A 14,064-nucleotide genomic window follows, 5' to 3' on the forward strand; every position below is an offset into this window, starting at 1 on the left:
TGCCCCTGAGTTCAATCCCCAGTAGCACTCCCCCCAACCCCACCACACCATAAAAAGCATAATGACATTTTGGTCATATAAGAAAATGTCCATTAGGGCTGGGGATACAGCTCAGTTGGTAGAAAAAAAGAGAAAAGAAAAAAAAAAAGAAAAGAAAATGTCCACTGCTTTAAAATACTTAAGGCAAGAGTGAAAGAACTAAGGAAAATGAAACAGAAGTAAACATTAACAATCTTTTTGTAAATTTAAATATTTATTTTTTAGTTGTAGTTGGACACAATACCTTTATTTCATTTATTTATTTTTATGTGGTGCTGAGGATCGAACCCAGGATCTCACACGTGCAAGGCGAGAACTCTATCGCTGAGCCACAACCCCAGCCCCTCGTTAACAATCTTAATAACTTCGTTAACAATCTTAATAACTGCTAAATCCAGGCAATGAGTGTAAGAAAAGTATGTTTAAAACTTTTAAAAAGAAAATGGCTCTGTGTTTTGGACCTGTTAAATCTGAATGCCTATGAGACACGCAACTGGAAAAGTTAAAGTGGAGTTGGACCCGCTATTCCAGGAGCCACGGAACTAGAGACAAAAAGGTGGAAGGTCCCACCAGAGTCTTTGGCCACCTAACATCTAAATGTCAAGAGCTGGAAGAGTCGTCAGCTAAAAAGACAGAAGACAGGACAGGAAAAAAAAAAAAGAATGAGAAATAACAGAAAAAGTATTTTTAAGAAAGTTTGGGTTCAACTGATGGTTAAAGTTTCTAGAAAATGATCACAGTTGTGGAAATACAAAAAGCACAAGTAACTACAAAAGCAGTTTCAGCAGAGTGAAGGAGGAAGGCTTTGAATATTTGAAAACTCATTTTTAAAAAACCTTACATGTACTTTTCTAAATTCAAATACACTTTTTATCTTTTAATATAAAAGCACAGTAGTACATGCCTATACTCCTAGCATCTCAGGAGGCTGAGACAGGGGAATCACAAATTCAAGACAGCGCCTCAGCAACTTAGCAAGACCCTGTCTCAAAACAAAGGGGCTAAAGATGTAGCTCAGTGGTAGAGTGCCCATAGGTTCAATCTCCAGTACCAAAAAATAAACATAAATTTAAAAATCTAGACTATTTATTTAGTGATCCTAGGGATGGAACCCATGGCCTTGCACATGCTGGGAAGGTACTCTACCACTGAGCTACACCTCCAACCCTTATTCTCTCATTTTATTAAAGTTAGTTACAAACCCTCCTAGGATGATTGGGGCCTATTATCAAATATTATTTTAATACACATACTTCATAATTGTAAGTACTTCATAATTGAAAATTAACTATTACTTACACAGCCATCATGCACATTTAGAGTTGCTTCAAGTTTCAATCTTTGGATAAATTCTCTTCTTCCTGTTTAAAAAGAAAGAACTAAATAAATCATAGAATCTACTACTAACAAAAAATATCACAAAGAAATTAAAAGCCTAAAATCTGGCATAATAAGGTAGACTCAAGCTCAAATTTCAGCTCTGCCATTCATAAGCTGAGTGACACTGGGCAAATTAAAATTAACCTCCTGAGCCCTGGCTCACGCATTAGCAGACCTACACCTCATGTGTACAGGACTAAATGAATCAAGGAATGAAAGGACTCTGCACAGTATCTGGGCCACGTAAACATTCAAATATATATTCATTGATCAATTCATTCAACAGATATTTATGTGGTGCTCCCTGTTCCAACTAATTTCAAGAGCTTGTTACAGTGGTAACAAAACAGAAAAGATCGCCTCCTCTCATAAAAGGATAAAGACAATGAACAATATGTCAAGTTAGTGAGAGCATTATGTAGAAAGAATAAAGCAGGAAGGAGGATAAGTGAGGGTTGTGGATAGGGACAAAGTTTTTAATTTTAAATAGGGTGACAAACAGTGGTAATAAGATGCCACCAATTTTTAAGCAAATCTCAATTTTAGAAATCTTAAAAATATATCAAATTTTAGTGATGAAATGTGACACCAAAAAAAATAAAATTAGCCCAAGGTCCAGCAACAGCAGAATAGCTAAAATATTGCACAAATAAAGTTCCCTCTTTGAGCTGGGCATGCAGCTCCCAGTAGCTCGGGAAGCTGAGGCAGAAGGACCGTGGGTTCAAAGCCAGTCTCAGCAACAGCAAGGTGCTAAGCAACTTGTCTTTAAATAAAATACAAAATAGGGCTGGGGATGTGCCTCAGTGGTTGAATGCCCCCAAGTTCAATACCTGGTACCCACCCCCAAAAAATTTCCCCCTTTGAACTTTTAGTCAAAGTTCAGTTTGTCCCTCCAAGAACTTTACCAAAGATGGACTAAAAAGCATGTTTATTCAGAAGCCGTAGTGAAAGAGAGCTGAATTTATGACAAAAGGTGACAATTAAATAAGTACAATCAATCAGGCTTGATGAGCTCTCCAATAAAATTAAATCTGACTATATTCTCCATATACTGTTATATAGGACAAATTACTGTGTTTTCTTTTCACTCAAGGTAAAGATCAAGATCCTCCTTGAAGCCAATTTGTTTTATTTCCCTAATTATAACTGTTAAGATGGCTAGGTAAAGGGTAAACATACAGGTTAAAATGTAAGTTATGGGGATGTTTTGTGGAGGATGGTCCATGGTACCTAGATTTTAAAAATAAAACAACCTAGAGAAACTCAGTAAAGTGTTTTCATGAACTAGGTTGTTCTTCATATAATTAACTTTTAAAATCTGATTTTGTTTTAAAAAGATGCTACCTGTGGCAAACAGGTAATTTTCTTTTTAAAAACTCCTCTCCTTTTGGCTAAAGACAGTCTTGATAATCCTGCTAAATTATAAATTAGACTTAAGAAACAAAGTATTCAAATTAACAATAGGACAGCAATTAGAACTCATTAAAATGCTAAAATACTAGAAACATATTTTTTCCCAAATTTTAAAAATCTGGTTTCAAACCCAGCTCTAGCCATTTTGGTCTAGAGAAAATGGTAGTAGGACATAAGAGAACAGAAGATAAACTGAGCTGTTCTGGCAAAAACTCTCACCTGTGAAATTTGCACCTAAATTCAAGCACTGAGACATGATATAGTTAGGTCCTAAATGACATTTTTACATGTGACTGTGGAGATAAAACTGACTGTGCTGTCCAGATATGGGCTTCTACAAGATAAAAACCACCATAGAGTAAGAAAGAACTAACTTATAAAAATTGAGCTCTCTAAAATTAAACTCATGTCTGAATGTCATTAAAAACTGTGAAGGTTCTGGCCTATGTGCAATATCACCAGCTAGCCTGATACTATTTCTTGCATAGTAGCAGAAGACTCAAAAGACTTGCTACCTACAGCATGCAAGCAGTGTGAGCTTCAGGTTCACACTGGCTCCCGACCTCCCAAGCCCCAGAGGGCACCTCGGAGAGGTGTGGGTGGATGGCATGCAGTGAGTCTGGATCACCAATGAAGAGCCTGAGCTGGGGGACCCAACCTCTTATCCAGCATGTTGGCCTCAACTTTATCCAGAAGCGCAGCACTGTTTGTGTTAAACTAGACAGTAAACTCGCCCTCTGTTCCAGGAGACAATGTATCTTCCAAGGCTGTTCTCTATATAAACATCATTGAAAAGACAGTCCAGAAAAAAGCAGTTTTGTGGTGCTGAGGATCGAACCCAGGATCTCACACGTGCAAGGCGAGAACTCTACCGCTGAGCCACAACCCCAGCCCCTGCCTAGACACAGGCAGTCTCTGCTCACAAGATGTGCAGAATGAAAAGAGGCCATGGAGAATCCTCTCCCAACAACCCCATGTTTGTTATGGATGAACTTACTACTATGCCTTCCTACTCAACTCTTTCTGTACCCCAAGATCCCTTTTAGAATTCTACCTCCACTTTGATATTCTACTCTAATGACTGATAATAAGCTCCATCAGAGGAGCGCTCATTTAGTCAAGTCTCCTCAGTGTTAGAACAGTGCCTAGCACAAAGCATTCAGTATACATTTGCTGAATTAGTGAATAAATAATTAGGATATTATCCCATCCTGTTTTCCCAATAATACTTAGTGAACATCTTTCAATGACAATTAGGAGCTAATTATTGCTCATTTTGGTAGTTGTATAACTTATTAAACAACTTCCTGATTTGTGTGTCCACATATATACCTCCACCTCCACACTACAATGTTTGGGACAAGAACATAGGTTTAATAAATATCTATCTTGGGACATACAACATTTATGCTGGGTGAAACTCTTTATCCCTCAAAGCCTTAGTTTTTTACATTTGTAAAAGTAAGAATAATACTAAAAATATCACAGGTTTGTTAAAAGAAGATTATAACATTATGATTAGCATATGCACAACTTCTAAACGTGCCTGAAATACTGTAGACATTTAAAATCAGTTCTCTATGTGTGTGTGGGTTGTTCTAATTTAAGATTGTCTGAAAAGACAATTTTTTTTTAAATATATAACTTCAGTAAAGGAGTTAACTGACTGAGGAAAAACAGTTATGCCAATGTTACTGAAAAGAAATGGAAAAGCATTTTAACAAAGTTTTATTCCATTTTCATTTGACAGTATTGTCCTCTGAGCTTTCTAACATGAACTTCTCACATACCACACATACTGCCATTCCTAGCCCACTATCAGGCCTTCCTTTCCTATTCATGGGCCCCAACTTGGTTCATTCAGGCCACTATAACAAAATGTCTTAGTCCGGGTAGCTTATGAAGAAGAGAATCTTATTTCCCATAGTAACAGAGGCTGGAAGTTCAAGATCAAGGTACTGGCAAATCTGGTGTCTGGTAAGAGCCAGTTCCCTATAGATAGCACCTTTTCACTGTTCCCTCAGATGGTAGAAGAGGAAAGAAGCTCATCAAGACCTCTTTTATAAAGGCACTAATTCATTCATGAGGGCTCTGCCATCATGACCCAATGACTCCCAAAGGCCCCACCTCTTAACACCATTACCTTAGGGGCTAGGATTTCAACACAGAAACTTTGGAGGGGCACACACATTTAGACCCACAGCAGTCCCATTGGCCGTTAGTTTGATTTCAGAAATTACAAGTGCTGGGTAAACCCCCAGACACATTTTCATGACCCCACAGTAACATGTGTCATGGCTAATGACTAAGCCTTTAGATACAACCTTTTCTGGTTGCCGTGGCTCAAGGTAACAAGGAGAAATGCACACCAAAGACAACCACCTTCTCCAAGGAGCAGTGGGATATAGAACTGTTTTCTTCTTGGCACAAGGAGGAGAACGCCATGTAGCAAGTAAGAAGAAATCAGGGAAAATTTAAATGGACACGGAATACCCACTGTGGGCTACAAGGACAGCTCAGAATCTACAGGAACCCTAGACACAGGCAGTCTATACTCAGTGGCCAGCTCTTCTCCATGAGCTTCCATCAAGCTCTCATAGGACTATGAAAACTGGGCAGGACACACAGAAGATCCTTGTCTGAAAGAGTATAGAACTCCATTCATTTTCTAGGCTGTTCCCTCATGGGAAGCAAATGCCTCAAGCCCTGGCAGACAGGACCTCAGCAAACTTCCCTACTCACACCCACTTAGGCAAAGGCAAAATGTCAGGGGACAAACTGCCTATCCTTAAGGGAGGGGCAGAATTGACCCACCCAGTCCTCCCATACACCTTACGTTGAACAACAAGCAAAAAGAGTAAGTGTGGTAGCTCCAAACTGTCTCAACACAGCCAGACTAAACTGTTCCCCAGAACTCCTTCCCTCTATGTTTCTGCTTAGAATGAGTCACAGTCATTTTACAGTGGGCTTAGAGGGCGGAAATAAAACAGAAGCCATATTATTTTTAATACCTAGAAGTCTGGAGCAGATGATGCTCATGTATCTGACAAACCTTAATACCTATCTACTGCCTCATCTTGCTGGAATAGACAGCAACTAGGCCTTCAACTGCCCCACTTTCCCTTGTATCCTCCTTTAGTTTCTTCAAACACTAGACCAACTGTTATATTTAGGTCCATGACAAAGTGCGTCAGCTGTTCCTACAGAACACCCATATCAATTAGATTAGAGACACTGTGAATTGACACAGTATTATGTCTTCTTGGGATCCTGCTTGGGCTCTTTTGAAATCACATATCTTGTCTTTGTTCTCCCTCACTTTACAATGCCTTCCCTTCCCAACTGCCTGTCCTGCAGATGTCAAGCCCCAGAATCAGACATGAAGAGAATAACTTATAAAATTGTTTTGGTGAGTAATTAAATAAGGTCAAATCCCTATAAAACATCTTTATGCATATGTATGCACGTTCTGCTTCTCTGATTGAACCCATTCATGACAAACACTCAGCAACTCAGCAGGAGGGAAATTTCCTCAATATAATATGAGCACCCCACCCCCTCACCCCCACCCCCTGCCAAAAAAAAAAGACCCTATAGCTCACTTATTTAATGATGAAACAGTGACTGCTTTCTACCTAAAATAAAAAATAAAACAAGGATATCCACTCTACAACTGTTATTCAACATAGTTCCAGAAGTTCTCACCAATGTAACAAGGCAAGGAAAAGACAAATTTAGATAAAAAGAAATAAAACTATTCCTATAGGAAGATGACAGAATTGTCTGTATTCAAAATCCCCAACAATATACTCAAAAAACTACTTGAACTAATAATAAGTAAATTCAGCAAGGTCAATGGATACAAGATTAACACACAAAAAGTAATCACACTTTTATATACCAACAATGAACATGTGGAAATTGTACTTAAACACAATACTATCACAACTGGTCTAAAGACAATTAAATTAAAAAAAATTGTTGAAGATCTGTATCTTGTAATTACAAATTGCTGATGAAAGAAATCAAATATGTAAACAGACAGACATACTGCATTCATGTATTAGAAGACTCAATAACACATGACTCTTCCCAAATTGATGTTTAAGTAAATACCTATCAAAATTCTAGCAATATATTTGGAAACATGGACAAGTTTATGCTTAAGAGTTATATGGAAAGGTAAAGGACCTAAAACAATCATAATAACTTTTAAAAAAAGATGAAAAAAAAAAAAAAAAGGAGAAATCATTCTACCCTAATGATAAGGATTAGTATACAACTACAGAAACACAGTAGTCAGAGGGAAGACATGGTGGCACACAACCGAAATCCCAGGAACTAGGGAGCCTAAGGCAGGAGGACACCAAGTTCAAGCACAGTCGTTGCAACTTAGTAAAACCCTACTTCAAAATAAAAGGATTGGGGGCCTAGTTTAGTGGTAAAGAGCCTGGGTTCGGTCCCCCCACCCAAAAAAGAGAGAGAAAACAGTATGATATTCACAGAAAGAGAGAGATCAATTAAGCAGAATTGAGCACTCAGATTTAGATCAACATAAATATGTCCAAATGATTAAAAAAAAAAAAAAGATGCAAAAGCAATTCAATAAAGGAAACAACTTTGAAATACACTGTGCCAGAATAAGTGAACAAAATGAATTTCAGAGCCAGGCACAGTGGTGCACACCTGTAATCCCAGTGGCTCGGGAGGCTGAGGATCAGGAGTTCAAAGCCAGCCTCAGCAAAAATGAGGTGGTAAGCAACTCAGTGAGACCCTTCTCTAAATAAAATACAAAACAGGGCTGGAGATGTGGCTCAGTGAGAGAGCTCTGGAATTCAATCCCTGGTACTCAAAAAAGAAAAAGTGAATTTCAGGCTGAATCTCATACCTCATATAAAAATTAACTCAAAATAGATACTGGACTTAAATGTAAAACTATAAAATTCTAGAAAGAACACATAGGAAATGATCTTTAGAACACAGTATTGAGCTAAGTTCTTTGACTTATAATGCTATAACAATCCATAAAAGAAAAAAACGCTAAACTGGACCTGTCCAAAATTTAAAAGACACCTCTGATGAGAATGCAAGGGCTGGGTTGTGGCTCAGTGCCTGACATGTGTGAGGCACAGGGTTCCATCCTCAGCACCATATATAAACAAACAAATAAAGGTCCACTGACAACTAAAAAAATATTAAAATAAAGGTATTGTGTCCATCTACAATTTAAAATTAAAAAGAATGAAAAACAAGCTACAGACTGGTAGAAAATATTTGCAAACCACATATCTAACAAAGGACTAATACCTAAAATACATAAAGAAATCTCAAAACTCAACAGCTGAAAAATAATAATCCAGGAATGAAGAAAACTGAGATATTTCACTGAAAATATACAGGTGGCAAAAAAACACATGAAAAGATATGCAACATCATTAGTCATTAGGGAAATGCATATTAAAACAAATGAGACATCACTACACACCTAGCAAAAATTATTAAAATTTAAAAAAAGAGATAACATCAAACGATAGGATACAGAGAAACTACATTTCCCATGTAAAAATGTAGTTTTTTTGGTAAAATGCCCTGGAAAACGAGTATGGAAGCTTCTTACAAAATTAAACAATACACTTACCAAACAGCCCAAATTAAAATTCATGTTAGTATAAAATCTGGGCATAATTTTTTTTTAATACCAGGGATTGAACCCAGGGGTGCTTTATCGCAAAACTAAATCCCCAGCCCTTCGTTTATTTTTTGAGATAGCATCTCACTAAGTTACTGAAACCTGCAATCCTCCTGCCTCTGTCTCCTGAGTCACTGGAATTGCAGACATGCATCAGTGCATCCCCCTGTGCAAAAATATTAACAACTTATTCTTAGCCCCAAACTGGAAGAATCCAAATATTCAAAACCACACACTCATACTCTAGACCACTACTCAACAATAAAAAAGAATAAACTATGCACACATCAAGTTGGATGGATCTCAAGATAATTAGTCTGAATGAAAACTCCAATCTCAAAAGGTTACACACTATAATTTATAAGGTTAAATACATATACTGTCTATACAACATTCTTTTTCTTTTTCTTTTTTTTTTTTTGGAGACAGGATCTCACTATTTGCCCCATGAATACAGAATTGCGGGCTCAGGTGATCCTGCTACCTCAGCCTCCCAACTATGGGCATGCAATACCATGTGCAGCCTAAATAGTATTCTTTAGGTGACAAAAATTATAGGGATGAAGAACAAAATGGTGGCTGCCAGGGGTTAGCAGTGGGGAGGGAAGGATGTGGCCAAGGTTACACAAGGGTCTCAAAAAGAGTCCTTTAGATAGAACTGTTCCCTATCTCATTAGTCAATTAACTAATTAAACTCAACATTAATCTATTAAAATTACTTAATTAAAATTAGTAGGTTAAACTGCATGGAATACACACACACAGACACATACAAATGAGTCCAAGTGACCCTGTGAAATCTAAATGAGGTTTATGAATTTTATCTGTCAGTTTCCTGGTTCTTACACTATTAAAAAAGTTAACATAGGAGGTCCTGGTGGTGAAGTTTATTTATAAGTTTGTAGTATTTCTTACAATTGCACATGAATCTACCATTACCTTAAAATAAGAAGCTTTTAAATATATTTAAATCCACATCCCCCAAAAATACACTCCACAGGGAGGGAAAAAAGAAAACTCAAAGTCCAGATAGTTTCAAAGTTGGTATCTATCAAACATTTAAGGAAAAGTAGTTTAATTCTACACAAACCCTTCAGACAAAAGGGAACACATCCTAACTCATTCACCAGCATTATCCTGATATCAAAATCAGGTACAATTTTGCAAGAAAACTATAAACTAGCTCAAAATTCTAACCAAAGTTGAAGTTAGCAATACAAAAAAAATAATGTACCATGACAAGGGAAATTCAACCCAGGAATTAAATGTTGGGCTCAATATTCAAATGTTAAATCATTATGCTAATATGCCATATTAACAGAATAAGTGAAAGAAAATTCAAAAACTCATTTCAGTAGAGAAAAAAACAACTTTGACAGAAGACAAGAGCCAGTTATGAAGAACCTCTCAGCAATCTAGGAAAGGAATTTCCCAAGTCTGAAAGGGCATCAACAAAAAGCCTACAGCCAATTACATACTTAATAACGAGAGACAATCTTTTCCATCTAAAATCAGAAATACCAGGGTACAGCAGCACACACCTATAATCCCAGCAACTGGGTAGGCCTAGGCAGGAGGATGGCAAGTTCAAGGCCAGCCTCAGCAACAAACTGAGATCTTGTCTCAAAATATGAAATAAAAATGGTTGGGGATGTAGCTCAATGGTAGAGTGCTTTAAAAAAAAATCAATAAATAAATTGTATATTACATCCTCAATGAACAATTAGATATTGAAACTTAAAAAAACAACCCATGACAGCTTGAAATTTTTAATTTATGAAAAACTTAAAACACTGCTGATGGGCTGGGGCTGTGGCTCAGTGGTACAGCACTTGTCTCACAAGTGCGAGGCCCTGGGTTTGATCCTCAGCACCACATACATAAAAAATAAAGGTATTGTGTCCACCTACAACTACAATTAAAAAAAAAAAAAAAAAAACTTAAAACACTGCTGAAAGAATCTTAGAGCATCTAAATACACACAGATAAACCAGAATTGTAGTTTGAAAGATTCAGTGTTGTAAAGAGTAATATTCTCCCTGAAATAATGTATAGATTCAACTCAAACTTCCAAAAGAAACAGGCTGCTTATAAAATTTATATAAACCGCTTACATTTGTTCACAAAGAAAATCATGTCTTTAAATCTCTCTCCTGTAAATACATGATTTGCTAAAAGTCACCAATTGTTTAAATAACTTTATTTATTTATTTAATTTTTTTTAATGTGGTGCTGAGGATGGAACCCAGGTCCTTGCACATGTGAGGCGAGTGTTCTACTGCTGAGCCATAACCCTAGCCCTTCTTTTTGTAGTTTTTAAAAAATATATATATGAAAATGAAAAAGGCCCAGGGGCTGGTGTTGTGGCTCAGTGGTAAAGCGCTCGCCCAGAATGCACGTGGCACTGGGTTCGATCCTCAGCACCACATAAATGTAAAATAAAGATACTGTGTCCACCTACAACTTAAATAAATATTTAAAAAAAAAAAAAAAGAAAGAAAGAAAAGAAAATGGAAAAGGCGCAAAACAGCCAAGACAATTTGGGGTAAGGAGGGTGGACCAAGAACAAAGTGTTACACAGTGGATTTCAAAATAAAGTACCAACAAAGACAGATATCTAGATCAATAACTTGTTGTTGAGACACTGAAACATACAGCCAACCTATTTTCAACAAAAGGAAAAGGACAAATAGTGCTGGATCAATTATACATGTGTATGTAAAGAAAGGAAACCTAACTCTTGCCTGACAGTATATGTAAAACTTTACTAAAAACTATTCATAGAACTAAATTTCAAAAGCTAAAAGAAAAAACTTCCAGGGCTAGAAACGAGGCTCAGTGGTAGTGCACTTGCCTAACGTGCAAGGTCCCGGACACAATCCCTAGCACCATAAAACAAACAAACCAAAACTTCCAGGAAAAACGCAGTACAATTTTTGTGACTTTGGATTATGTAAAGATTCTCTGGATACGAAAAGTATAAACTATAAAAGACTTTTTAATAAAAGACAAGATAAAAACTGAAAGAAAATGTTTTAAATTTTTTGATTAAGGACTTTTACCAAGACTACATAAAGAATTTTTACATATTAAAAAAGTGAACTTGAACACTTTTAACCAAAGTATATAGACAGGGGAAAAAAAAAAAAAAAAGACACTCGATACTGTTAATCATTACAGAAAAACAAACTGAGAGAGTAACAAACACCTATCAGAAAGGATAAAATAAAGAAGACTCACTACACCAAATGCTGAGGAGAAAGTAGAGTGACTAACTCTCATACATTACTGGTAGGAATTAGTATGGAACAATTATTTTGAAAAACAGTGTGGCAGCTCCTTATTAAGTGCAAAGCACTTATCGTGCAATCCAGCAATCTCACTGTACATATTTACCGCAGAAATGAAAACTAAAAAGTATCCTATCCTAGTTAGTTTGTCCAAGGTGTAAACAAAGTTTTGCTTTTTATATACATTCCTTATAAGCCATCAGAAGACATCAAAAAAACTTTTAAAATCTGCTTTAAATACTTAGGAACTTCACCCACCCTAACTCTGAAGTCAAAAACATTCAATCAAAATTATAAAAATTATACACCACCTAGAAAAGTTTTGCAAACCTCAAGCCGAGACTCATTAGTGGGTATTCTACTGGGTCAAGACCAACTTTTTAAGAACATGATACAGAACAGAAAATAGAACTTACCCTATCTAGTAAGGCTAAGTTTACATCTGAGGGATCTTTTATTTTAGCTGAATCACAAGGTGCCGTGTAAATGTATTTTTACCATATATCACGTCAAAACATTCAAAACCCTGACCTAAAACATCATTAGATCAAGTTTTACGCTACTAGAAGGTTTGCCATTTCTTTGATTCATCCCCATGCCAGAGAAGAATGAAATCCAGAGAGGTGTTAACAATGTTGTCTACAAATGTAATGACTTCAAATATCCTCTGGTAGTCTTTACCTTAAAGAATTATGAGTATACTTTATTATGTTTGCTATATTTGACAATCACTTTTAACTACCAAAACAATACATTTTCCACTTTCATTGGGATTCTGAGACTAAAGAATTCTACAAACTTTTCTCCAGTGACTAAACAAGGAAGCAAACATCAGAACTTACTGATCCTCCTATTATATACTGTAACTTGGCAACACATTATGAAGAACCTGGTAATTCAGAATGTAGATGAATTCAGGATTCACTAGAGAGTAACCTGAAGGCAAAATTATCTATTTCAATACATAACCAACTCACAATATTCAAAGGACACAGACTTCGCCTTACAAAAAAGGAAATTTTAACATCTATTAAAAAGTTGTCCTTGGGCTGGGGTTATGGCTCAGTGGAAGAGTGCTTGTTTGGCATGTGTGAGCCACTGGGTTCAATTCTCAGCACCACATATAAATAAATAAAAATAAAGGTTCATTTGACAACTAAATTAAAAAAAAAAAGTTGTCCTTGGCTGCATAATCACGGCTTAAGCATTTTATATAAAACATTTTATGTTATAGTAAACAAATCCTTAACAATTATAGCCTTTTAATTTAGAACAGTTAGAAAGAGTAAAATCAACTGCAGGCAAGTATGTGCAAAAGAAAAAAAATATGAGTAGAAATAATGCATGCATACAAATAAAGAGTTTCTTTTCTAAACCAGGTTTATCTATATAAAACTGTATATAAATGTTTATGAAATATGTATAGATAATGAGTAACTGTAACAATCACTGAATTCGAAAGGCACTGTTCTACAGAAAGTATACAGTATCTTGAGAAACTGTGAAACTTTTAAACTTAACATTGTTATCTGATTCTGGACTTCTGACAATTATTCATTAAAAAAAAAAAATCCTACACTGGAACTTAGATCAAGCTCATGGAGATTACAATCCCTGAACAAACTTTTGAATTCATGTAGGTCCAAAATAAGACTCCCTTAGTTCAGGGGATTCTTGTGAATTTGGGAGCTATAAAGGCATACATCTTTCTCTCATAAATAACATACACAAAATTATTCATCTTCATTCCCACAACATAAAAGGCTATTTTGTGAATAATTTTCTTTTCGAGCTGGGGATGTGGCTTGTGGTAGAGCACTTGCCTAGAATGTGCAAGGCCCTCCCTGGGTTTGATCCCCAGAAGTGCAAAACAAAAATAAAATGTTTCTATATACCTTTTGTATGGAAAGAAAAGAGATAATTAATCAATTTATGTACAATCAGTTATGAAGCTTGAATACTGCTATTAGAAAGACACATGCTTTGGTGAAACAAACTGTAAATGTTAAGAAGAAAAAAATCTGTTTTATCCTAAATTTTAGTTACTTAGCAGTAATTCATTATTATAAATACAAATAATGGAACTATATCAGAAATATATTCACCTTACAATACTGTAAAAATTATAAGGTTTAGACACTGTCTTTAAAGAAAAAAAAAAAAAAACCTATCTACTTCCTAAAATCTTGGACTTAGAATTAAAAGGAAGGCTTTGTAAGAGTACTTTTAAAAAAATCATAAATTTTATCAGTC

At 35.9% G+C, this 14,064-nt stretch overlaps 1 protein-coding gene across 7 annotated transcripts in view; it reads right to left on the minus strand.

Annotated features, from left to right (window-relative positions):
- Dcaf6 (DDB1 and CUL4 associated factor 6) overlaps window positions 1-14,064 on the minus strand; it is a 110,952-nt gene that overhangs the window by 95,082 nt on the left and 1,806 nt on the right. For all 7 annotated transcript variants that reach the window (XM_071600347.1, XM_071600343.1, XM_071600345.1 and 4 more), the window contains exon 2: window positions 1,339-1,400. Coding sequence is in view for 6 of the 7 variants with exons in the window: in XM_071600343.1 (XP_071456444.1) it covers window positions 1,339-1,400 (62 nt within the window). In the remaining variant the exon portion in view is untranslated. The remainder of the gene's footprint in view (window positions 1-1,338; window positions 1,401-14,064) is intronic.

Source organism: Marmota flaviventris, chromosome 12 (assembly GCF_047511675.1).
Source record: "Marmota flaviventris isolate mMarFla1 chromosome 12, mMarFla1.hap1, whole genome shotgun sequence".
NCBI lineage: Eukaryota > Metazoa > Chordata > Mammalia > Rodentia > Sciuridae > Marmota > Marmota flaviventris.